Genomic DNA, 27,530 nt, shown 5'->3' with positions numbered 1-27,530 from the left:
TAAGCCGGAAGTGGCACCAGAAAATGTTAAAGGGATGGTATAGTAATAAGAGGTATCTCATTATCTCACCAAAACACGTTAAAAACCTGAAGTTATAGGTCTCAACCAAAACTATACGATCCCCTTAAACAGAGTCTTGCTATAAGAATCGATTGGTTGGCTATACACATCCATGATAATCTTTGATTGATACTTATTGATTGATTTGAATTCATTCCCACTTTGTGTTCACAACATAGAAGCAAACATAACTGAATTTCGATGATTCTTACTACATACAATAATACTTTGCCTTTTTACGACGTAAAAGGATTATATCGCATAAGAGGATCATGAGGTAGCGCCCCGGGAGCGCCCCCTTTTTCTTTGTCAAAGCAAAAGAAATAAAACGAAGAAATCAAAATACCATCTTTTTTAGCTTATTGTAGTGGGAGTAGATTTGTGCTGAAGCCCACCACTCCCCCATCTTTATTTTTTTTATTTTATTTATTTTATTATTATCATTTTTTGCATGTCAGCCGATGAAACCCGGAAGAGGCACTAGAATAATAATAATGACTATACTCACGAATAAAATCAATGGACAATAATTATGCCATCACACAGTCTGGGATAGTGCTGAGGACGACGCCAGCCATGTACAAGACTCCCATTAGCTCTTTGTTAATACTGTACTACAGTTTCCCATCATTCCCATAAGAAAGAGAAATTTGAATGTAGGCCTTTAAATCAGTACATTATAACATGATAATGTATGCATGTAACATCAAAACGTCTCTTGTATCTGTACGCGAATATGATAATTTACACCCAATAATTCTAATTTGAAAGATTTAAGAAGAAAATAAATTTTTTAAAAGGAATTTGAATTTTCAAAGCAAGCTCACCAGCCGTGACTTTTTAAATTTGATTGCAGACATTTCAAGAGATTCAGAATCAACGAGACGGTCACGACATTCAAAACTGCAGTATTTATGGCATATTTGATATAAGAATTAGGCGAATTTGTTTTATACTTTTGGAATAAACAAGCTACAGATCCTTACGGTAACGATAGGTGGTATACCCTCAATCATACCACCATTGTATACCACACATTTTGTGCACACACGTTAGACAATATTGGCACATTTCAAATACAATAATACATTTCTTTTTTTAGTACCATGATAGCGAGAAGCAAGAAATGTTATTCAATATCAAAAAGTGAACACACAAAGGTAATCAATACGAAAAAGGAGCTGAAATTACGTTTCAAGTGCAAAAGCGAATGAGAACAGGCCGCTAAAAAAGAAAAGAAAACAAAACCAGCATATCAAACAAGGTCATCCAAATAGGTGCTTGAGATCTCTCTATGGGAATGGAGGCTCTATACCTCCATGCTATTAGTAAAAGGAAACCCCGAACATGCAGCACAATGGAAAGATATCCACCCCCACCCCCAGAGAGAGAAAGAGAGAGGGGGATAATAATGCCTTTGCCGTTAGATTTTCTGGTTGAAATGAGCAGAGGTGACTCCCAAATAGTACTATATCTGTACAGTATTTTGTATTCACTGAGCCCCGAAGTGAATAATGCATACGATAGTACACATGAATACTTTGGGAGTCACCGAAGTCCACGTACTTACATTATTATAAACATACTCGAAATAATGCAGAGTTTCTTTGTTTATACGTTTTGGATGAAACTTTTAAGCTAAAGAAGGGGGGGGGGGGACACTGCCCAGCATAGGCGCCGGAAGTGGGGGGGCATTGGGGGCGGCCGCCCCCCAATCCAAAAAGTGGGGGGGGGGGGGGGCAAAACGCATTTTTGCCCCCCCCCCCCCAAAAAAAAAAAAGCCCCCCCCCTAAAAAAAAAATAATAAAAATAGATGAATAAACAAAGAAAATAAAATAAATATGTATATATATGAATAAAAGGGAAAAAATATGGCTACAAACGGCAGCTTTTGGACTGTAAAATGTCAAAATTTTCAAGCTCGCTCGCTTCGCTCGCTCGCATCCAGCAGTTGAGCCCGGTGCGCCTCCCCCTTAATTTCTAAAGCGAAAAACATAGCTACGACGGCAGTTGTTGGACTCTAGAATGTCAAAATTTTCAAGCTCGCTCGCTTAGCTCGCTCGCATTGAATCGATAAATGCCATTCTCGTAATGTTGCTGACAGTAATTGCCAGTAGTTGCGCCCGATGCCCCCACCCCTTAATTTCCAAAGCGAAAGAGAATAGCTACAAACGGGAGTTTGGGGACTGTAAAATGTCAAAATTTTCAAGCTCGCTCGCATTGAATCGTTATGCCACTCTCCTAATGTTGCTGCCAGTTATTGCCAGCAGTTGCGCCCGATTCCCCCCCCCCCTTAATTTCCAAAGCGAAAGGTATAGTTACAAACGGGAGTTTTTGGACTGTAACATGTCAAAATGTTCAAGCTCGCTCGCTTCGCTCGCTCGCATTGAATCTTTATGCCACTCTCCTAACGTTGCTGCCAGTAATTGCCAGCAGTTGCGCCCGATGCCCCCCCCTTTATTTCCAAAGCGAAAGATATAGCTACAAACGGGAGTTTTTGGACTGTAACATGTCAAAATGTTCAAGCTCGCTCGCATTGAATCGTTATGCCATTCTCCCAATGTTGCTGCCAGTAATTGCCAGCAGTTGCGCCCGATGCCCCCCCCCCTTAATTTCCAAAGCGAATAGTATAGTTACAAATGGGAGTTTTTGGACTGTAACATGTCAAAATTTTCAAGCTCGCTCGCTTCGCTCGCTCGCATTGAATCGTTATGCCACTCTCCTAACGTTGCTGCCAGTAATTGCCAGCAGTTGCGCCCGATGCCCCCCTTAATTTCCAAAGCGAAAGATATAGTTACAAACGGGAGTTTTTGGACTGTAAAATGTCAAAATTCTCAAGCTCGCTCGCTTTGCTCGCTCGCATTGAATCGTTATGCCATTCTCCTAATGTTGCTGCCAGTAATTGCCAGCAGTTGCGCCCGATGCGCCGCCCCATTAATTTCCAAAGTGAAAGATATAGCTACAAACCCCAGTTTTGGGACTGTAGAATGTCAAAATTTTCAAGCTTGCTCGCTTCGCTCGCTCGCATTGAATCGTTATGCCATTCTCCTAATGTTGCGGCCAATAATTGCCAGCAGTTGCGCCCGATGCGCCCCCATTTATTTCCAAAGCGAAATATATAGCTACAATTAAAACTCCAGTTTTGGAACTGTGGGGGGGGGGGGGGGGGAAATATCAACATTTTCAAGCTCGCTCGCTTCGCTCGCTCGCATTTTATTGTTATGCCATTCACCTTATGTTGCTGACAGTATATAATTTGTCGATCGTTTCACACCGTCATTCCATAATCCATGTAAGGAAAACTTACAATGTTCCTCATTGACTGCGTTGTTGAATGTATCACATTCCGTACTGTACATATTGTAGTCCCATTATTGCTCACGCACACACGCACAAGCATACAGACGGTCAAAATTACTTTATGGTTCCCCCCATGTTTCGACCCATCGTACGCCACTTTACATATATATATATATATATATATATATATATATATATATATAATAGATGTGTGTGCGTGTGTGTGTGTGTGTATTGTGTAACATAATATGCATGGTCTAATCTTGAGCCCCCTCCAATGTTTGCCCCCCCCCCCCCCTCAATCCAAAACTGCTTCCGGCGCGCCTGCTGCCCAGTGAGTGTGATGGGTCTCATGGGCCTTGTTTGCCTAGTTTTGGACTCATGGACCTAATTTGCCAGGTGTGGAGCTGATGGACCGTACAGCTTGTGGACCTATTTTACTTGATGTCGAGTTCTTGGGCCTTGGGCGGGGTTCAGATCAGTTCAGTTCAGTTTATTTTATTTTAACACGGAACCTGCTTCAGTCAATGGCTGTTCTTCAGCTGGTCCGTGCCCGACAAAATCACATATACATCATTATACTTTGTACAATAACAAACATATCAAACAAGCAAAACAAAAATACAATTATTCATTGAAGATAAAAAAAATACACAAATACAAGAAAGTACAAAGAACGCCAACGTTTACCCTCTCCCATCCTCGTCCACTCAAATCGTAATACTGAATATGGTCATAATTAAATCATATCTCTATTCATCAAATATATTTCATAAATTAACTCCATTTCTGCCTTATACCTAAACACTTATCTTCAATCCAGCAAATGTGTGACACCTTTGTGTGATTCCCCTTTTTGATCGAGGTCTTTGTAATTCTTAATTCTTACATACGCTTCTCAAACTACGATAAAGTTCTTTGAATACAAGATATTGCATAAACTCACCAGGTCGCGGTTATTCAGAGCCGAATATGTGGATAAACTGGGGTGGTATTCTGAGGTCGTAATTAAGTCTGTAATTAACTTCGTGATTAAGTCGTGCAGTTAATAGGCCCTTAATCATGGGCAAAATCGGTATTCTGAGGACGTAATTAAGGTATGATTAAGTCCCCTGTAATTATCTTAGGTCCCTCCCATCTAATTGTTATTCCATCCAATCAGACGCGTTGTTAGAAGCCAAAATGATGATTACACGCGCAAATATGCCCTCAATGCGCGCTCCTCCACGCCCCCTGTCATTACAACCCAAGAGCTCCGTGCGCACACTCCGGTATTTGATTACAACCCCTCACCTACGCACGCGAAGATCTCAACCTCTTTGCTCACATAAAATGACAAAATTCCTCGAAGATCGGCTATATTTCTTTTTTTCTCTGAATTCTACGGATACCATGATAACAAGATTCAACCGCTCCTCGGTTAAGGAAGACGGTAAGCATCGTTGTGGCAGAGAAAACACGATGTAATGCGTGATATCGGAGTAGTTAATGACACTCTTTGGTATCATTAAGTTTTCCATTAACTTTCATACTTAATTACACCCTCAGAATACCGATTCGTAATTAACTCTGTGATTAAGTCCTCTCAGAGGTGCACGCGCATTGATACGCGCAAACGCGTAGGTCCTTCCCGCCAAAACGCTTGTTGCTATGGTAGTTAATATACCCCCTACTTAATCATGCTCTCAGAATACCAATTCGGTAATTAAGTGCTAATCAGACACTTAATTAGCTCTCAGAATACGGCCCCAGACTTTAAGTTCATCACAGTTAATGCTGGAAGAATAGAATTAACCAACGTAGACGAACTTGAACAGCGCCCTCTTCACCATAACTTTCTATGTTGCTGTTTTTGTTTTTTTCTTGCTCGCGAGCGTTATCACAGATTGAAGTTAGCTGACCGTTTTCCTATATGCCTGCTGTCGTCTCGAATTTTACACACTGTACAGGCCTATAAAGCATTACTAGTATTTACAATCGAACTTCCAGTATTTCACAAATGATCCAACAATTAAGAAAAGCACATTCGAACCTGTACATTTATGGAAAATGCGATATATAAATGTATTTGTTGATTATTATTATTATTATTATTATTATTATTATTATCATTATCATCATCATCATTATCATTGTTATTATTATTATTACTATTACTATAAAGATCCTGCTAGTTCCCAGGTTTTGTCCTTCAGACATTTTCCGGCGTTTAGGGATATTTTTTTCTTTAGATAGTGTATGGGTATTGCAGAAGAAAACAAAAGAATTGTGCTCTAATTGACATCTACACTAAATAAAGGCTTACTGCTCCTTCCACTAAATTGGAGTCACTGAACACCAGTAAGCCGATGATGGCATTATGAAGAGTTTGTTCGCAAAAACTGATAAGTCCATATTTGCCAAATGGAGATATTTGCGATTAAAGGTCAAGAAAAGTAAAAAGAATAACTTAGAAAAATTTTGCTTCTTTTGACCATAACTTCAAAAATGTACCTTTATATGTAATGACCAATATATCATTTAAAAGGTATTATTTTGTACTGTGTGACAGAGATCGTACTTCAAAATCTCCAAAAATGGACTTATCGGTTTTTGCAAACAAACTCTTCATAAGTTATAAATAATACATGATTATCAGTAGGTCTACTTTACATCTTATAAGTTAGATCAATGTCATATCAATATAATACTCACTAAACTGGACCAAAAATGTTGGAGTCTTTAGGTCGCCACCCCAAATACCAATGATATTTTGTCAAGAACTGAACATCAATGCACTGCAAAAACAAAACAAGAACAGAACAAACAAACAAACAAACTAAATTCAAGAAACATGCCTGAACTGTTTCGTTCTGTTTTGTTTTGTTTGTTTGTGTGTGTGTGTGTGTGTTTAATAAACACACACACACACATTTGAAGCGCCATGAGCACTGAAAAGTGGACCTGTGCGCTATACAAGTAGCCACTATTATTATTATTATTATTATTATTATTATTATTATTAATATTCTATAATAGTCTATAATAATGAATGCCTGTATCAAGTCAAAGGCAAGCATTGTATTTATAAACCAGGGTATCTTGGAAGTTTGGGAACATGTATAGGCACCCTATTATGATTTGAATTGACTTGATAAAACCACTGACAATATTGACTAAAGTAATGACATTCATCATGGCAACACAACTACACATTCTGCGGTATGTAGAATCCTCGACTGCCAACAAACGTTCCCACGAATTTGGTTATAAACTTCCAGACCGCGTTCGGGAGCCAGACTACGAACGATCCGGATGTAAAACAGAAATTAGCCCGCTACCTTCATTCAGGACCATTGTACTTCCGAGTCGCAACGTAGCGTAGCAACACACAGCGGCATGTACATTGCACGACCTCTCCATATGTCTGGCACTGTGTGTGGCTAGATCTGGGCAACTGTTACGTATTGTATTACCGTGCGTTTGTTATCAGTTGAATTGTGTACGCTCTATGGGTCTCTACTACTACGTAAATAACGGAAACCGGTTAGATTGTCTGCGTTTTTCAGCACATCAAACGGCTATTTCACTTAATTGGTGACTGCAGCAACATACCAACAAGATGAATTCTGTATTTTAGAATCGATTGTAGTTACTGGATGACTGAATACGTGTAAAAATGGCTGACGTTCAGGTGAGTTTCCCCGTTTTGCATGGTCATAAGCGAATCAATAAATTTGCAAGATGTCGCCATACACGAACATCGAAAATCGACACTGCGGTACTGTCACAATTGTCAGCGTTGTTCACTCGCATAACACGATAACGTATGCTCGTAGGGTTTCTATTCTAACGTTAGGCAGACTAGGATATAAACAATGAAGGGTCATAATTATTTGGGCTTTCACCATCGTACAGTAGACAGTCTAGAGTTACATTAACAATGAACATGATTAAACCAATGTACATTTTTTTTTTTTTAGGGATTGTTATAGAATTAGAACCTAACGTTAGACTAGACAGCTGAGCCGAGCCTGAGACAGGTCTTTTAACACGTAACATTAGGCGGACTGCATGACTATTTTTGTATGATCTTTTTTAATTCAATTCAATTCAATTCAATTTATTTATTTTTTTTTTTAGCGAGGAAAAAAGGATGATCAATGTCTAAATACACATGCCAATGACTGTTCTGGGAACGTGTCATTCATAGGGAGTCCGAGAGCTCAGACATCCTCTCCTCCACTTAATTTGCCCAAGCCAAGCACTACAAGCAGCTCATTTCCACTATCCCCGCTGGCATTGACTGGTAATGGTAGGTGTCCAACAGTGGCAACACAATATCGTCCGACACTGTTTTTGAATGTTACAGTGAAACCATCACCCCTCTATGATAATTGCTAACATTGCGCGTAAAAGAATGAACTTTCACGCATGAGACTACGTGTGATGGCTTTGCATTCTTCACTGGGGATTTGATGTCAAAATATTACCACGATTATGCCCTAGATTCTACTGAAAAAACCCGATGATTAAAGATCAACAGCAAAACATTTCACATGTACTGTAGGCCCTATTGTCAATTTACCAGAGGTAAGGTACAAACGTGTAGGGGTGTTGGTTTCAAAACACAGCGCAACTGAGCGAGTAGATAAACATCAAAATATCAACCCACGCATTCGAAGCAGTTATCTTGAGGAGCATGTGTAGACCCTAGGCCTACCGTGAATCCTATGTTTAATTCGCGCTTGTGTATTTAATATAGAAGTCTATTCTTTACATGTGAGTAAAATTTCAGGCAAATTGTGTGATATTTTGAGTTTCTATTTTGTATTAATAGAAAAACATTTAATACAGTGTAGGGTGTCGATAAATTGGACACCCAACCATACTGATTTTGTTCTCCCATAAAGGGAAGTAGGGCTTCTACAAATGTACACCATGTAGCTGTAACATGCACGCGTGTATGCAAAATGCATTACCCGTACTAGTAGAACTAGAAAATTCCATTACTTGGAAGGGATACTTTGTTCATTCCTCTTGAGCGTACCTTAAATAAACATGTAGAAATCTTCTGGAAATTTTAATAAACATACACTGTAGATCTACTGTACATTGTAGGTGTACTACTGGTACTACAAAAGTGTATTTAGGTCTAGAATCTACTTCTATCCAACGCTGGCCTCAGACTTTACATTTATTTATTTATTTATTTTTTTTTTTTGACAAAAACTTGTCTGCATTTTAGTTTTGTGAATCTTTTCTCGCAAAATTTGCAAAATTTTTATGCGCACAAAAATTCCTGGTTTTGCATTAATGTACACATATACTGTACAGTGTACATGTGCATTACTGGTTGACTGCTTTTGTTTTTCTTGTTACTTTTTTTCAAATGTAGGGTTCATCCTGAATGCTTTCATGAGCAATTGGATGGACTATTATAAATGAATGACCTCGTACAGAATGTGAGGCGCATGCTACAATGTAAGAAAAAAGTGATTAACTTTCTCTGTGTTTCGACTTCTTTCTACAGTACCAAGCACCAAGAGCTAACAAAGGCAAGAAACCGGATGATGCCCAGTCGTTTCTACCAACTCTGCCAGCGGTAAGTGCTCAACTTTCATCTGATTTTTGATTTGTTAGACATCTTTTAAAACATCTTTAGTCTCCATGAGATGTTAATTGGTATAATCTCACAGAAACGTGAACAGCATTGAGCGTACAATTGGCCATATAATATGCAAAAGTAGTCGTTTGCAGATCTGTAGGCCTAAAAGTCTGATAAATATTTTTCTGAACTCTTGAAGTTGCAATTTATTACGTAATGTACTGTGAAGGACATCCTCACCAGTGGTGGATCCAGAGAGGGGCACATGGGGCATGCCCTCCCCCTTCTTTATTTTTCATTAAAACAAAAAGAAAAAGAAAAAAGGAGGTGCATGTGTCCCCTTTAAAGGGTTAAGTTTGTAAAGGCGCCTCCCCTTTATGGAATTCCTGGATCTGCCCCTGCTTGCAGTCTAGATTATTAAATGATTGGTCTCTGACGTGAGCTCGAGTTCAAATCACTGGAGATGCATGCCAGGGTGATACATTGTAGTATTTAGGAGATTTTCACTTCATCCCATAAAATATGGTAAAGAGTGACTGTCATTTTTAATTTTTATCTTTTTAATATTTTTTTTTAGTGCTTACCTTGAATCAGTGTATTGCCTCCAAAATACATTTTTGTTGGTGTATCAGAATATTTTTGGTCAGCATTTGGCATCTCTGTTTTACACTGTACCTGCACTGGATTATGAATTTAGAAATTGCAAGAAATGCAGATTACAAGTATCCTCTTTTACAGTGCTATAAGGTACAACAAAAGGAATTGTAATGTAAACTTGCATTAATTGATAGTATCACATTATCATGATGAACATTGTACGACCATGCCACTTCATGTTTGACCTGAAAGCTGTCCCCATACTGTATACGCTATAATTTTCGCGTACATAAATTTTCGCAAATTGCCGCTGTCACACATTTTTGCGAGTGGTTAAATTCGCGATTGGGGGACCAGAGAAAATGTGAAGTGGCAAAGAAAGTGTGAATTTTCAACTTACCAGCAAATAATCTGAATGATACTAGTTATACACTGCTGCATGAAAAAAACTTACCAAACTCTGCGAACTAGTAAGGTAGAATTCAACATTTTATTTTTTGAAGTGGTTAAGTCCATCGCGCTAGATTTCTGACGAATGGTCCCCTTGCGATAATGGATTGGCTCTCTACAGTATTCGTAAGTAGATGTGGACGTGCTATATGTACGTAAACAAGCTTAGCCAGTATGGTCTGTTCGGTAAGCCATGACATGGTATACTAGTACTGAAATGTTCGTATCATCAAGGCAAGGGATTCATTTTGGAAGGTAATATTTTCGCGTGTTGTTAATTTTGCGAATAGCTCCCGACTCGCGAAATTAGCGAAAATAAAACCCCCGCGAAATATATAGTGTATGCAGTAATTGTTCAAGCCAAGCTCTTTACAACAATAAGTCTTTGTGCACCATTACCTCAGACTTGTATTTGTCAGCCCTTATGTGATCTGAGTCTTCCATGTTGTGTGTATTGCTTCGTCACTCTGTGACGTTGCAGTAGTTTGACACATTTTAAACAAAGAGTGCAAATTTTGTGTCAAATGTTGTGTTTCCAAATTGTACTGAATTGTTCTGAAAACTTTTTGACTGTCTTTTGTCTTCTAAATACCCTTCAATAACAGAAACGCTCCAAGCCTGTTTGGCAGGCCAACCCACCCTCATTCATCTTGACTGGCAAGCCGCCTGAAGAGGAGGTAGAAGATCTGAGCGTTACTGCACAAATTACACCAAGTAAGTAGCCTATTATCATGACTGCTCTTGGCACACAGTGTCTCGTTAGCTTTCAGTTTTGAGACAGGAAATATGTCTACATTAAACTGGTCCCATTAATGGTTGTAGATTACTCTCAAACAGACAAGGGAGATTACCAACCAGCTGAATTTGTTTTGTCACTGACGAGCAAGCCAATAAGATACATGTAGGCATGCGACAGCAAACCATTTTGTGCTATGCAAAGAGATAGTGAGACAGGAACAGAGGCTGCCCTGTCAACTGTTATTAAGACCTCATACATGGTGTTTATGCTCCGTGAATTATTCAAAGCGAAACTGTTATCCACACATAACCAGACTTGAAGTGTGCTCTTCAAGTTGTAGCCATGCAATGGGATGTATAAATTGCTCTACATACATGTATGACTGGCATTCTTATGTTTGGTCTGTGATATAATTGATACGTCCTTTTGGAACAAGTGTTTGCTTTCCCATCATCATTGCAACACTTACAATGTACTGATACTTGCCTTTCCTTGTTTCATACCTGTAGTTCGTTATCACAGTTCTTATCTTTTTTCCCCGCTAGGAACGCGGAAAGCGCGAACGAGAACTCGCACCAAGTCAAATGAGGCGGAGCAGAATGGAACCAATGGGAACAAAGGCAAGGGCTTCTCTCACCCCAGGAAAGACCGGGAGACCTTCAGAAATGCCCTTGTTAACATCATCATGTAAGTTCAGCTCACATGTAGAGATCGAAGGGATGTTATAGTGTTGGTTGAGATTGGGCTTCTGTTGTCAACTTTTTTTTAGATAATGAGAAAACTCTTATAAAATACGAAGGCCTTTCACTTCTTAGATATCCCAGAGTGAAGACGTACAGACTGTAGCTGCCTGAAGATGAACCAAATATAATTTTCATTATAGATGATTAGTCTGTGGTTGTACCATTCACTTCTGGGCAAAGACGGAGATTACAATCATTTAGGTAATTTTATATGTGATCCTGATTCTTATCTAGCCAATGCGAAATGAAATGGCTATCCAGGAGAGAAATCTGTTGTGTTTTATATGTCACAACCAGAATTCGGAATGATTTTAAACACCCATTTCTTGGCTTCACTATGCAGTCAGAATTTTTAAAAAACTAAAAAAAACTAAAAAAAAAAAAATTAGTGTCATTGCTGTTATTAGACTCACTGTCATCATTACTTTTAAGATCATGATTAGAAATACCGTAACTCTGTGTGTGTGTGTGTATTAACTTGTAGATGCTGAAATACGGTAATATGTGTGGAGTATCTGTGAATTTGTAATAACAGTGAATGTTGTTCTCTTCACATTTAGCACCATGAAAACCCCAGTGACAACTTCATGTACATGGTACAATGATCAAGTTGGTCAAAAAAAAAAAAAGAAAAAGAAAAAAAAAAGTGGAGGGAGATGTATAACTATTGAATGCACCTGATGTTTTAAATGTATTTCTTGATCATGTTTGTAGGCAAGAAGAAGCCAGTGAAAGACCATCATCCGCCGATGGAGAGCTTCCCCCACTCTCCAGGACTGGATCTCCAACTGCTGCCGAAAAGGACATTCTGGTAAGATGGGATTGAAGGGATTGAGAATATCCAGGACTTTTATAAACTTGAATGATATTAAGTTGATTCCCCCCCCCCCCCTCCTTTTTTGTCTAAAATACACAGTACAGGAATAGAGACGAATTCAAGAATCAATAGTTTGAAGACAGGAAAATTGCTACTAGTGAACTCAGATGAATTTTCTGGATCTTGTAAATAAGCTCTTGAAGACAGTTGGCCGAGTGCCGAAAACCCCCCAAAATTAAAGGATAAGCAAATAATGAATAATCAATTGACTGTGTCATTGTTTGGGTGACAAGACCGTTTATCTGAAATTTTGGTGAAAATTACTTTTTTATGGTCAGGTTATCAGTTAAGTGATGTCCTGTCCAAATGCTAGCTATCTTACTCCAAAATAAAGCCATTGTGGCTTGTCAAAGAAAACACTATCCCATTTGATGTAGTGCTTTGGCTGCCATATTTTTTTTGTTACTGTTGTTTTTTTTGTTAGCGGAACATCTAGCATTTTGTAGATACAGTGTACAAGGTCTTGTCGCCCCTGCGACGATATATGTGTTTGACAATAATTCAGTCATTACCTCTTCTGCTACATCTTGCAGCGCTACTACTACTACATCCACAACGGCATTGACACGGAGCACGTGGCTCCGATGGAGGACTCGTGGCTGGAGAATGTCCTCCATCTAGTGGCGGCCGGCCTCAAGGAGGGCCATGGTGAAACCATTGAGAACCTCTCAGACGAAATGAAGGAAGACTATCTCCTCAGTGTAAAGAAGTCCATTGGTTAGTAGCAGCAACACTCTTGGCTTGCAATAACCATGTCTAGTTAATCATAAAAGTTGTCAACTGACTGCCTTGAGCTAGGGCTCAAATATTGGACCATCATCACAGTCAAATGAAAGAGACAAGATAGATGCTTTTCCATTTTTTTAATCCTGTAATTCTCATGGACATTCACACAATGTGAAACTATTAAAGTGTAGTTTGCTTCCTGATAACTTTTAGAAGTTTGAGCACTTGGTCACACTACAGACAAAACTATGTGTAGCTTCAGTGATGCAAAATTAGCCATAGTTTCGGTCTCTTAAAAACATTGTAATATGCACACAGCATACAAAAAAAATGCGCAATGTGCATAAACAACTTGAAGGGATCTATTGTGGCATCACCACACAAAACTAGGTGTACATGTAGTTTCATGAAAAGTGAGAAACTTCCCAAGTGCATTCAGGGAGTTTTGAGGGAAGTGTCCCGGGCAGCTTCTCAAGAAGTTTGCAGTCACACTGCTCAAACTACGCAAAGCAAGATACCAGGTAGTCATACTATGCATAGTTTTGTGTAGTGTGACCGCATCCATCGATATGGCTGCATCGGACTCGGACTTGCGTCTGGAGATTTCCATAGGAACTAATGGCTCAAGTGTAATAACTGAGCGTACTTTTGACATTGCAGAGGTGCAAAATATTTTCTTGCCTTTAGTAATAAACAAACAAAGGTTGTTTACCTTGGATACCCATGTCCATGCTGGCAAAATATATTTTTTCACTTCACTTCCAGATACAAGATGTTGGCATAGTAAAATTGCAAGCCAAACACAGACACTGGCACGCTGAGCATGGGTGTATAAAATGATGTAGAACCCACATTATGTGCACCATGTAGCCAACATTAAATGCGTTAAATACATGTAGATTCAACCAGGCACAACACAATACATGAAAATAAGAAGTTTGTCATTCACAAAAATGTGGATATAAAGTATTCACAGAAATTCTCATCTGAATTATAATTGAGAGAAGTATAAATAATGTTAAGAAGTGCAAATTAAAATAGACTTTGGGTAAAACTTTTGTTGGTCCTCAACATCAAATGACACCTTGTAAATTTCGAACTGTAAATCCACAGTTGACTTTGTCCTGCGTGACCCCCGTGAACGGGATGACGACAAGCAGGAGGAGCTGATTCCACACCGGGCCGAGCTCTCTGTGGTGCCCAAGCCCTGGAACAAGGCCTTTCTCACCTCCCAGGCCAGCATAGTCCAGGAACTGGACATCACGAACCCCACCATGCTGCAAGTCCTGGAACTTTGGCATGTCTCCTTTGGGTAAGTTCATCAGGAAGCTAATATATAAATAGTGAATGTTCACGAGTGCAATGGTACAAAATTTCGCACGAGGGGAAAGATAGAGGCGCGCTTTTAGAAGCCGAGTTGAATAGTGCGCCTCATCTTTCACCGAGTGCGAAATCTTGTTCCATTGCACGAGTAAAGATCATACACTATTTGTTTTATACAACACCTAGAACGTCAACAGATGTGGTCCAGGCAGATTCTTGTATTTGAAATGGCAACCATTTTCTGTGTAAGACGAATGAGTAGCCACACAGTCACAGTCATGGTGTAGGCCTACATACGCAAAGCCGATCGGTTGAAGTTGTTTACAAAAATGAGTGACAAAAGTATGCGCTTGTAATTGTTGAGTGCGGGCAGCAAATGTTCGTTTATTGTGACATCAGAGCCGTGCGATACAACCAAAACTTTGAGTCAATCGTCAGTTTAACACGGGAGTCAACGGAAATGGGTGACGTCAGCTGCTCGCTATCCATTTTTACTCATAAAACTAAATTGCGATGGGCAAAACAATCAGATAGCTACATTCTTTTTAGGTGTTGTATAATATATTCCATTCAGCCATCTATGTTATTCTATCACAAGTCTAATAGTAGTATATACTTAAAGCTTAGTTTTACGTGAATTCACCGAAACTTCCACAAGGGTTGATAAGAATGAACAATAAAAAGTGAAGAGACATTGTGCCCAATCGCCAACTCACTCTCAACCTCTCATCACAGACACTTGTGCACACATGCTGCAATACATTCCTGCCATGAGACATACTCCACATATAACTAGAAGAAATACAGAGGATCCAAGGCTAATAACAAGTGCCGTGCAAATTGCTTCTGATCTCTCGACAGAAATCTGCGTCTGGTTGACGTCCAAGAGTTCCACCAGAAGACGACTTCCATGGAGCTGCCTTTGTTTCAGACCCTGGTCATGAGGCACATTGAGGGAGCTAAGGAGAAGCTGCTCAAAAAGTAAGAATTTCATTCTTCTTATGCACTGAAAGGACGGGTTGACCTTTTTAGATATAAGGGTCAAGAGAATGCAGCGATACCAGTAGAACACATCAGTGAAAGTTTGAGAAAAATTGGACAATCTGTTCAAAAGTTATGAATTTTTGAAGTTTCAGTGCTGCCATTGCTGGATGAGAAGACTACTACAGCTTGTGATGTTATGTGCGTAGAACAATATAAAGGAAGTACGAATACAGAAATTTCAACATATTTCCACTTTTCTCGCATAATAATAGAGCACTCACAACTTGGCTCTTTCAGAAGGCAGGGGGAATGATATTACCCTTAACTATAAATGTCAACAGCGAGTCAAAGGAATGTGTGCTTTTTCAGGAAATTTTGTGGAATTCTCTCTATATCTTCCTTACATTGTTCTATGCATGTGACATCATACACTTCTAGTAGTCTTCTCATCCAGCAGTGATTGTACAAAAAACATAAAGAATGTGTGACTTTTGAATGGCTTTTCTGATTTTCCTCAAACTTTTCATGATGTGTTAATTTGCTGTATTCACTCTATCCTTATGTATATGAAGGTACTTCTTCCCCATCCTTTAGTAACCCACCAAAACGTGACCTACATACAATTGTAATTGTAGATTAGCAAGCCCATTCAGGTGTTCAGTAGTGATATGCCCGAGTCCAACACAAATGTAATGGCACAGGGTATGTACTACTACACAGGCTACTACAGTGTACTACTACCATAACAGTAATATTACCACTACTACATAAATTGCTACTACAAATGTCAGAATTACAGACTTATGGGATTTACACTTTTGAGAAGTGATCAAAACCAAAGCGGGTTTTTCGGATACTGAAAGTCTTGTGCTTTCTTTCTTGTTACTCGTAAGGTGGTTCCCAGAAGTGCAAAACATCTACTACCAGGGCAACCGTCGCAAACTGGTGCCCAGCAACCACAACGGCAAGAAGCTGGAGGCCTTCTTCAACTGTGCAGCCACACTGATGACCCAGCACCTCCAGGAGCTGTGCCTCGACTCCATGGATGATTTCACCGGCCTCATCTGCCAGTCTCCGGTGAGATTCAACTGTTCCTTTCAGCTTTGCTTTTTCCTTTTTCCATTTTTCTACCATAATATGATACAGGAATAGAATGTGAAACAGAAGAAACACAAAACCTAACCAAAGTAACCCTACCCGCCCCCAACCCTTTCAGCTTCCTTTTTTCTTTTTATCCTCAAAGGAATAGAATGTGAAACAAACGAAGCACAAAACCAAACCAAACTAATCTTACCCACTCCCCCCCCCCCCCCCAAAAAAAACCTTCAGCTTCCCTTTTTCTTTTTGTCTTCAAAGGAATAGAATGTGAAACAGAAGAAGCAAAAATCAAACCTAACAACCTAAGTAAACCTACCTCCACCCCCCCAAAAAAAAAAAAATCAAAAGGATAGAAAAGAAGGAAAACGTGTCACACTTTGTTATTGCCTGCATGTGTAATGTTCTAGAAGATATCTAGTATTTATGCTATGGATGTGGCTTGCCCATGGAGAATACTGCATACCTTGTCATTTCCATTCTTTAGTGGGAATTACATTATTACAAAAAATGTTCCTGCCAATGAACCATTCCCCAGTGTACCAGGTACTCAGATACTAGGTCTTAAGGATCATGATAGTGATCCTAGGACTAGCTAGCAAAACTCATAAAAAGAAAGTCAAAAATACCCCAGCAGTAAAAAACAAAACAAAAACAAGAACAGAGTTAGATAGATGAAGAAAAAGTCTTGCCCTGAATACCAATATCAGTAATAGTAACGATTTGCTCTTTTTCCTTGGCCCTGTACAAGTCATCCACCCGTGCCTTCGAGCACCCGGGCTTCGTGATCCGCCTTGTGCTGGAGGGCAGTGACATCAAGTTTGAGCCGACCTTTCCCGACTTCGAGGTTGTGCTCCTCAACGTCTATGATGTCATGATCAAGGCCGTGAGCGTGGTTCCGAGGGTGGAGACCAAGCTGTACTCAGAATGGGTGAGTGATGAAAGATGGCTGATGGAAAGATCCAGTTTCCTTTTTATGCCTCCGCAACGAAGTGGCCGGAGGCATTATGTTTTCGGGTCGTCCGTCCGTCCGTCCGTCCGTCCGTACGTCCGTACGTCCGTCCGTACGTCCGTCCGTACGTCCGTCCGTACGTCCGTCCGTCCCGTTTTGTTTTTGTCGATATCTCAAGAACCGTGTGGTGGTTTTACATCAAACTTAGTATGAGGGTATATCCTTTGGGGATGATACTTTGTGTGGATTTTAAGGTCACAGGGTCAAAGGTCAAAGGTCACTGGTTATTTTGTGAAAAAAAAATTGAAATTTCATGTTTTTCTCCATATCTCGCAAATGGTTCAAGGTATCTTCATGGAACTTAGTATATATGCTTGTACCGATGGGCAGTGATTATCTAGGGAAGTTGGGGTCATGGGTCAAAGGTCAGGGGGTCAAAGGTCAAGGTCAACTCCTCAAAATATCACTACTTTCCTTAAAATGCAATATGCCTGAAGGGTTTTTTTTTCAAACTTGATGTATGGCATGTATTACCCAATATATATTTTTGGGGAAGTTTCTTGCCAAAAGGTCAAAGGTCAAAAGGTAAAAGGTCAAGTGAAAGTGCTAAATTGCACTTTTTCCTCCATATCTCGAAAGTAACTCAAGGTATCGTCATGAAACTTACATATTTATGCATGTTCAACCTAACAGTGATTCTCTTTGGAACTGTGAGGTCAAAGGTCAAAGGCCAGGTTTAGATAATGCTATTTTCCCATTTGATACTGAAATTATGCTTTTTCTCAATACCTTGAAAATTACTCAATGCATAGACTTATAAAAGGGTCAAAAGTCAAGTAAAAATCATCAGTTCCCCAAATACCTGCACTCTGACATTTTAATCATTCATCCAATTGAACCTAGTTCTAGAAAAAGTGAACATTCAGCACATTTGTGTCAAACCTGTCATTTTAATATTTTGCCAATTGTGTGAAACTGTCATCACACATTGTCAAGACATTGTACTATAGACCTATTAGGAGAACCATGCATTATGGCGGAGGCATATCAGTAGCCGTAGCGATATATCTAGTTGATTATAGTATTAATAATTTAACTTCTATAGCGCTATGTGACTTGCGTATTTAGAAAATGATCATTTATTTATTTATTTTTTTATTCAGAGAAAAGTTTTTGTATACTCTTTTAAAGCTGGCTTTAGAGAGAGATATCATTACTGTGACAGGTATTAGCTGCCATCTAAAGAGTACATTTAATATTCCTTTTTATCTTCTGGTAATGTGTACACTTGGTGAGCTGTCCAATTCCATGTCCTTCTTTGAGGAAACTGAATGCTGATTATACATTTGTGTTTATATGTATGTGTACAATACAATCTTAAACTGATGGTGTAGTATTGGTTAAGATGAGGATTCAGCTTTTAATTCTTTTGAGATACTTAGAAATCCCTGTATGAAATGTTAGAGAGCATACAATTCTATAAGGAATTCACATTTTATTTGATGTAAATTGGTTTTAAAATATGACTGAGATTGCCATCCGAAACTGTACCATCAAAAAAGGAAAGTAAAGACAATGGCAACCTGAGTTGGCGTCATTGACCATTCCATTGTCCGTGTTGACCGTTCCAGAGTGGCCCCAAGTCCAAGGCCACGCTGCGTCCCATCATCCTGGAGGAGATTCTGGCCGACCACAAGGCCAAGATTAAAGAGATCATCAAGCAGGAGAGCGAGCAGCCAAAGGATCACCTCAAGATCTACGACAAGTACATGTTCCTCATCAACAAACAGGTAGGCCACACTGACTTTCACCTCCCCCCACTCTTGAGGGCAGAGCTCGCACTCATGGAATCTCACAGAAGGGCCATCATGATAAGGAATTAACTCTTTATGTGCCACGTTCGCATGTCCGACTCAGTCGACGGCGTGCCAACTTCGCATATTCTGCTCAACAAACAAAGCCGCCAAAACCGGTCGATAAATCGGCTAATCACTGCTAATCCCGCGGCACAATGAAAGCGTTTCTCGTGCTTTTGTTCCTCTCATATACGGCTTGCATTCTATGTGATGATTGACTGTCAAGTGGTGTTCCCAACTAGATTTGGTCGTACATTCTAAGTTACTGTCACTGTTTTATGTGCAAAAGTCATGCCTTTACAGTAATGCAGCAATTGGTTATTCAAAAAAAAATTGAAAATAGATTCGTCATACAATTTATATCGAAACAAAGCTTGGCATTCCTTATTAACTTTACCTGGTTTTATGCCCATCTTAACAGAAATTTGTAGAAGTTATACACATTGGAAAAACAGAATTCTTTCTCAAAGCATGACTACCTTCCTGTCTCAGAATAACGTGGCACACAGGGGGTTTCCAGCATGGCACATAAAGAGTTAACTGATCTTTAATTAAATACTACATCTATCTGAAGGATGGCTGATCATTAGTTGACTCTATCATGATTGTCTCATATCTTCATGACTTTGGTGATATCTTTTGATAGTGGAATTCAAGCCATAGCTTTGTGGCAAGTTTATGATGAGTGAATGATATTGGGAATGGAAGAATTATGCAGGATGATTTTAAGCTGTCATTTGTCATGATATAGACATGATATGAATGATGTTCCAATCCAAAAATTCGCTTTGGTTGAAGAGAAACTTGCTGCCAAATGCTATACAGTTATTGCCCTGTATTCCTTATGATACTCACTTCTGGCATATTCTTTGCTATGCATGTATGTGATTTACTTTTTAGTTTTTTTGTCAGATCATGCAATTTATGTGCAATATTGTTCTGCTGCGGATAGCATCTTTCGTCAATTTGTGCACATTCAACTATTGACCGATTCGGGTTCGTTGAGGGCAGCAGACATTTCATGGCACTGGGCGCAACCATAGTGGGTGTCTCAGCCGACCCCCCCTGCTCTCCCCCACCCTGGGCAACATGTTTATCACGCACTTGTAACAAAGGTTCGCGCACTAAGCAAGCGTTCGCGCACTCAGTACGAGACGCCCATTGGCTAAAGCAGTTTTTCATTCTGCGCGCGTGCTAATGTAGGGAGAGGGGTGGGGAGTGGGAAGGGGGGGTCGGCTGAGACACCCACTATGGCTGCGCCCAGTGCCAAAAATACACATAGCGCATCACAGAATCGGTCAATAGATGTATGCAATTCATGTTATATAGATATGACAATTTGCTGATTAGCAGCACCACTGGTTTGCATTCCCTACCTACTGGCACAGATACCATGAAACTATTACCATTGATAACTGTAAAGACCATCTGCTCTCACATGGGATTGTGGTATTGTTATGCCTATAGTGGGTTGTTTAACTTAGAGATGGGCTAAGTTTGTTATATTTTTTAAATCTGTTTATTTTCATGGGGGGCCGGGGGGGGGGGGGGGGGGGGGGGGGGAATGAACAGAAAAGCAGTGAAATATCTTGCCAACTGACAGCTACTGTATGTATGTGTCTGGATAGTTCCATCCGTGTGATTGATGTGAGTACATCTGGACTATAAAATCAGAAATAATCACGGCACAAGATTTCCGCATATTGAAGCTTATTTCCTTTTTTTTGACATTAAAATTTTGCGACTGGTACTAGCACTCAATGCATATAGTGTAGACAAGAACCGCTGTGTGCATTTCCATTTTGCAAATTTTGGCTCTCTCGAAATTAACCCGTTCCTTCCGCAATTCTCTGAGTGCCTTTAATGCCCCCAAACGAGATTCTTTTCGCCCGTCGACAGAGAGGCACACAGGCTGGTAATCCAGCTGTGTGAAGGCAGTCAAGCGGTTCATTGTGTCCCCCTTTCTACGGTCAACTACATGTGCCCGTGAACAATGGAAATATCGATCGAGTGCCTGGTATGAATAGAGCGTGCGCTGATGAGCTCTCAGAATCTTTTGTTCTGCACAAAACCAGGTACCTGAATGAGGTGACTGGGGTCAGCGAACCCGCATTTCTAACTGATCTCAGCCTTGATCATTATGTACATGTTCGTACGAGTTTACAGCAGAACAAGCAAAAAACTAAATCAGGAAAAGGTACATAATACTGTAAAACCCCCTTTTTTTAAACAGCAGGAGAACAAATCCTGATAGAATAAACTCTGATCTTTTTATCAAGCCCACTTTTCTGAGCATTTTAACACAAAGAAACATGAATATAGGCCATTGAAGCAGGCACCCTTGTCTTCATTTTGGGAACCTGGTAAACCAGGTTCCCGTATATCAGTTGCTCCCACGGGAACCTGGTAAACCAGGTTCCCGTAAGGAACGGGTTAAAGTGCACATGAAAATTTCTGGTTTTACAGTTTATGAAGGCAATCAAACTGATATCATTTGATGGATCTTTCTCTGCAGGCTGATGCTGATGTTGAGCAGTTCATGCAGGAGGAGCACACATTTGACGAGTACACCAAGGAGGTAGAGAAGTACCACCAGCTGAACGAGGAGATCATGTTCCACACACGCAAGGTTTGTCCCGTGGCAGAGATGCCCGCCATTATTTATTTATTTTTTTTGCAGTAGGTTTTAGTGATATCTTTTTGTTTTTGTTTTTGCCAAAAATACTGCACGGTTTTAGGGAAAATGCTGTTTTCCCCAGGTTCTATTATAACACATGTCTATCGCAGGAAAGCCTGTTTTTATTCTATATTATGTTTCCCCACCAAAAAGGCATTTTCCTCAGCCCTGGGAATACTGCGATGCTGTTTACAATGTTGACATGACTTTTAGTAGAGATTAAAATATAGGCTTCTACAAAAAAATAGAAATAAACAAAACAAAAACAAAGCGTAACTAAAACAAACAAACGAACAAACAAAAAACTAATTGCCAGCGCTCATGCATTTGGTTGCTCAGCACTAAAATAAAAGAGTTAATATCACAAAGCAAAATAAAACAAAAATCTTGAGCATGTGAGAAGACACAGTTGACGCGTTTGCTATTCAAGGATTAGATATGAATTGATGAAATCAGTTGAAGGCTGAAATAGATCAGTGCTAATATTTCCTATTCAAATGGTTTATAATACTGCTATTTGGTTTGTTTTGTTTCTCTTTATCTTAAATTTTCCAATCCCTTTGAAAAAAAAATTGTGTCATCAACTTTTTATTCTGTTTCTCTTTCAAATTTTGACAGTCAGGTAGAGCTAAAATTGGAAATCACCTTGTCTTTTTTTGCAGACTACTGCCACAAAATTATAGCAAAACCCAACACACATGCCTGTTGTTCAGACTTGTGTAGCCATTGTATCAGTGGAATTACATGATTGTGTATGTTGCATATCTGGCCAAGGTAGGTAATAGGTGTTTTAGGTAATAGCTAGAGTTTATCTTGTCCCTGATGTGAAGTCCAAGGTATATTCTGCCGTATCTTAATTTCAATGGACTCCATCTTATTCCAAATACCGGCCAGATACTGTATACGCCTTATATTTAGCGAGTCTAATTTTTGGCGAATCAGGATTTCGCGACAATTATGTGAGTGGTTAAATTCGCGATCGTGGAGTACTGTACTGAAATGTATACGTGTGCGCCACATTCATATCGTGATCAGAGTCATTATTTTTGCGTGTCTTTAATTTCGCGAACAGCACCTGACTCGCGAAATTTGCGATGGAATCCCATTTTCTTTGCTCAATTTTCCACTGATAAAAATAAAAACCTTCCAAAATATTCGGCGTATACAGTATCCAAAGGCACGATGGAGCTTGTAATATGTCATGTTTAATGCATGCTACTTCAATTTCTCTGACATATTTTTGTAGGATGGAGCTGACCAACGAAAGGTTTGTCATGTTCTTTGGTCTGAAGTGCATTACCTCACAAATGCTGCCTTATTACGTCATTAATGCTGTGTCCTTACTAACCCAGTGTATGCATGTGTTTTTTTATGTCAGTTGTCAGCTTGTGCGAGTTCTTCATTGAATGGTAATGAGGCATTTACATGCCTTGCTGGAAATCTTGAGTTTGCAAAACCATCTTAAGACTCTTGTGATATTGCATTTGATAGACAAATTTTGTGTTTATCAGCAGATCTCCCAAATCATGTTATATGCTATGGGAAGATCAGTGCAGGGAAATAGAATTTTAAGAAAAACTCTTCAGACAGGTGATAATTGTGACACGAAACATACATGTACCTCCAGTAGAATGTAACATCATCTAGATGCATACAGTTTCAGCGCCTGAGGTCTGCAACAAATAGCAAGTCTTTATATGTGACCCTGCACCACAAAGCAAACAAAAAGTTGCCAGACATGAATTTTTAGTTAAGACCATATTCTGAAAGAGCAGACTTTAAGCTGATGTATAACTCAAATGAAATGGACTCTCCTAACGTATCTAGATATTGGAAAGAAAGCACAAACTCGGGAAAAGTGTGAACTGAGAAAAGAGGCTCTGAAGTACAGTGTCTATTCAAGCGCTTAATCTTTACCAAACCGTGCTGGCTGTGCGATGAATGGGACAAAAAACAGGAAGTAAACCACCAGAGTAAAAATAATGAAGGGATTATCAGATTAAACTGAAATTAAACATGCCTCGTTAACACATTCTATCCGTAATTAATGCCAACTTTCAAAGCAGTAGCACTATCCTTTCAAAAGTTATTAAAGTTGAAAGTGAAGAGTGTGTACGAGGTTTTTCAGAAATGAAAAAGGAACTCAGTATAAGACACACCTAATCACACTATTCTACCAAAAATGTTCGAGATAAACTGCTAAAAAACACACTTTCCCGCCCATTTTATGACCCCAAATTTTAGCAGAATGTAAAAGAAGACTTGCTCTTTCAGAAAATATAAAAAAATCAAGATCGGCTAGGTTGACCCATTTCACTTTAATATTTTCAGTCCTCACGCAAAATCAGTGTGTGCGACTTTTTGTTCGTTTTGTGGTGCACAGTCACATATCACCTCCATCAGCATTTCATTGTCTTGTCATCAATATTTTGTTGTGCCAGAGCTTATTGTTTTTAACATTTCATATAATCATGACTATCAAACTGTCAGTGTAGTTATTGATGTGTGGACTGTACATGGCTAACCATCATACATGTGTATATGTGGGTTGTTCTTGTGGGTGGCATGCACATACAGTCTGTTTTTCCCTGAGTTTTCTTTCCTCTTTCCTATCAAAGGCAAAACATAGTTCTCATAAGGGCTCAAAATCAATATTTCCACCATTTGGAATTTGCATGTGATACATCAAAAGGATCTATTTAACAAGAAACTTGTCTGGCTGATATGGTTTACCAGAATGATGACTTGCTTTGGAGTATTTTAAGGTCAAAAGAGTGTAATATTAAATTTCAACCGTGTGCATACAACTTTTATCCCATAGAACCCTTCTTGTTCAGAAGTGGGTTAGTAGAGTGCTATGTGATGATTGAGTATACCTTAGGAATTGTATTTCCCAAAGGGCTACATGCAATTCACTCTCATTTAAAAGATTGATTGAGTATACTAAGACCCGATTTGTCCATTGTCGATAAATGATTCATTACGTAGCAGCTGTGATCGGATGTGTTCACAAATTGCAATACTGTCAGCATACCCTTTTGGCCATTTTTTCACATTTTTTGGGTTACCCAACCGACATTGTGTTAATCACAGCAGTTACTGCCAGTATATCATTTAGTGTGTCCATTTTAAAGCAAAAATCAACTGTTTCTGTAGGGCGGCGTATGGAGTCTATGTTTTACCTTTAATGCTGGTGTGTCACTCACTATAGCTCTTTATTTCTCACTCATTCTTCATCTGGGTATTTTGTACATTGTAGCTTGTCTCTGGGTCTATGTGCACTTCATGTCATGACGCTGATTGCTTTGTGTCAAGTTGAGAGAAAAACACCAGTTATGAATGAACACCAAGGGAGAAATACACTGTGTTTTTGATGAAAATTCAATCAATTCATTTCAATTCAATTCATCTTTATTCGTCCAATAAAAAGTATTACAGGAAACTCATCGCGGGATTTTCACATATAAATGACAAAGCATAACAAATACAATATATACATAAAAAAAGAACAATACGGAATAGCACTTGACAAATAAATAAATAACCGGGCATATATGCAAAATCAAACTGAAAAGAACAATCGTTTAAAAACGTTGCATAAAAACGGACTCCATTGGCATGATGCTAAAAACTTCAAAAACCTTCTCTCTTGTTACGTCCCAATATCAACCCCCCCCCCCCCCCCCCCCCCCCCCCGTCAGCCCGTAATAGACTGGAACCAAAACCAACTCGCACTAAAATACAACACAGCAAACAAATCAAAACATACAGAAACAATATCAGTGATTATATCATCATATCATATAAATTTCTTTCTAAGTCCACCAATATTGCACAGAGTCATTTCCCAAATTCTGAAATATAATAATGATATAAAATAATATAAAAATATAAATATTTGCGTGTACATTTGATGAAGATATCCTCAGATTCTGAATCGGTAAATTGGATCCCTCTTGTCACTCATCTTGTACAGTTTCCTTGTATTGTATTTGACTCCCTGTTGGATTTGGTCATTTGTCTAGCCAGGGTGAATTCCATAAGGACTGCTCAGTGTACATTTCACCAGTTGCTTTGCCTTGTGTGTTGGTGGCATATTCAAAGCTCGTCAACAAAGACAGAAATTTAGTTATTTCAGCAAAACGAGTTGTAACCTGTGCATATATGCAGTATGACTGTATGTGCAGGTGCAAAACCTAAAACGCTTATTGAAACTCTTCATATAGCTAAGCTACTGAGACATTCCTCCTCAAGCTGCGATTGAAAAGCAGGCCCAGATTTTGCCAGCTTGACCAAATACATTGAACTTTGTGTGACTTTCATTTTCCAAATCTTGTTGATGTTACCTGAGAATTCAGACAGATACAAAATGAACAAAATACATTACACAAGAAGCAAAATAGTGATGTACATGACTTGAAGCATCGTGACCTCATATCCAACTCTGTGTGTCTTGGTGTGTCCATTGTGTGTAACTTTGTATCATTGCAACCAGCTACAGCTATAGATTGTAGTGTAGTGCATACTTTGTACCTGTGTTCATCTAACATGACTAATGTGTAGCTACTTGACTTCAACAAATTACTCATTGTCACAAAGTAGTGTAGTATTGTGTATTTTGCAGTTGGCTGTAATACAGAATGTCATGTAAATCTTGAGTAGCTACGTACATACATGTAGATGGCAGCTGCATTAGCTCTAATAGCAAGTTGTACTGTTTAGTGCTATATTGGCATTGCTGAATGTGCATTGTTTATGACATAACATACAATATCAGCCAAGAATTGCAGTTCTTCACAGCACCAGCATGATGTAAACAGGTACAAAAATAAGGGTTTTTATAACAGAATTGGCATATGAAGGAAGAAGTTTGCATGGTGGTATACATAACATGAACTGGGTTTGCGGTTCACCATGTGTTAGTCCTGAAAAAGACCACTGGAAGGAGAGGATATAGGAAATGATAGGAGAGGAAGTGAGGAAGAGAATGAGCGAGAGTAGAAGTATTCTTTCTTGAGGATGTGATAGTCCTGAAAAGGACTGTGAACCAGAGAAGAGTAAGAAGCAAGGAGAGAGGTTTCGGACAGTTGACTGTCCATCCTCAGGAGTGAGGACGGACAGTCAACTGTCCGAAACAATTTTTTTAGAATCAGAGTAAGGGAATTTTTTAGAATAAGAGTACTATAGGTGGGAGTCTTTTTATTTGGTGTATTCTGATGGGTCTTGCCTTCACTCAGGTGGTGAGACTTGGGATGTTTGAGCTGCACTGTGATGAGCTGATCAGGGCGCTGTCCAAGCGGTCCGAGGCGCTCATGGAGAGACTGCTGGCTAGGATGTGCAAGGACCATGCTGATGCCAACCGCAAGTAAGTCAGCGCCTCTTAGAACAAAAACCCAAGATAATAATGTTTCGTTTGTGCAACAGACAGAATGAAGACGTGTTCCCTAGCATGCACAAAATATGCACTCTCTACCATTGTAAGCGATGATTAAACTAAAAGGCAATGATCCATACAACTGTATGTTCAAAGCCAATCTGCTTATCAATGAATACTAGAAATTGCA

The 27,530-nt window shown here is 39.3% G+C and overlaps 1 protein-coding gene across 1 annotated transcript in view; it reads left to right on the top strand.

The window, feature by feature from the left end:
- The first annotated feature begins 6,862 nt into the window (after positions 1-6,862).
- Positions 6,863-27,530, top strand: part of LOC139719676 (dynein axonemal heavy chain 7-like) — a 64,014-nt gene continuing 43,346 nt past the window's right edge. The window contains 14 exon segments of the mRNA XM_071631074.1: positions 6,863-7,033; positions 8,873-8,944; positions 10,600-10,708; positions 11,279-11,420; positions 12,191-12,287; positions 12,887-13,070; positions 14,193-14,391; positions 15,264-15,383; positions 16,280-16,463; positions 17,233-17,412; positions 19,065-19,223; positions 21,805-21,918; positions 23,213-23,233; positions 27,204-27,331. Of these exon segments, the coding sequence (XP_071487175.1) occupies positions 7,019-7,033; positions 8,873-8,944; positions 10,600-10,708; positions 11,279-11,420; positions 12,191-12,287; positions 12,887-13,070; positions 14,193-14,391; positions 15,264-15,383; positions 16,280-16,463; positions 17,233-17,412; positions 19,065-19,223; positions 21,805-21,918; positions 23,213-23,233; positions 27,204-27,331 (1,724 nt within the window). The 5' untranslated portion in view covers positions 6,863-7,018.

This window comes from Diadema antillarum, unplaced genomic scaffold (genome assembly GCF_040938485.1).
Source record: "Diadema antillarum isolate AM-2024a unplaced genomic scaffold, OU_Dant_1.0 scf00000113, whole genome shotgun sequence".
Taxonomy (NCBI): Eukaryota; Metazoa; Echinodermata; class Echinoidea; order Diadematoida; family Diadematidae; genus Diadema; species Diadema antillarum.
This window is presented reverse-complemented; position numbering and strand designations above follow the sequence as displayed.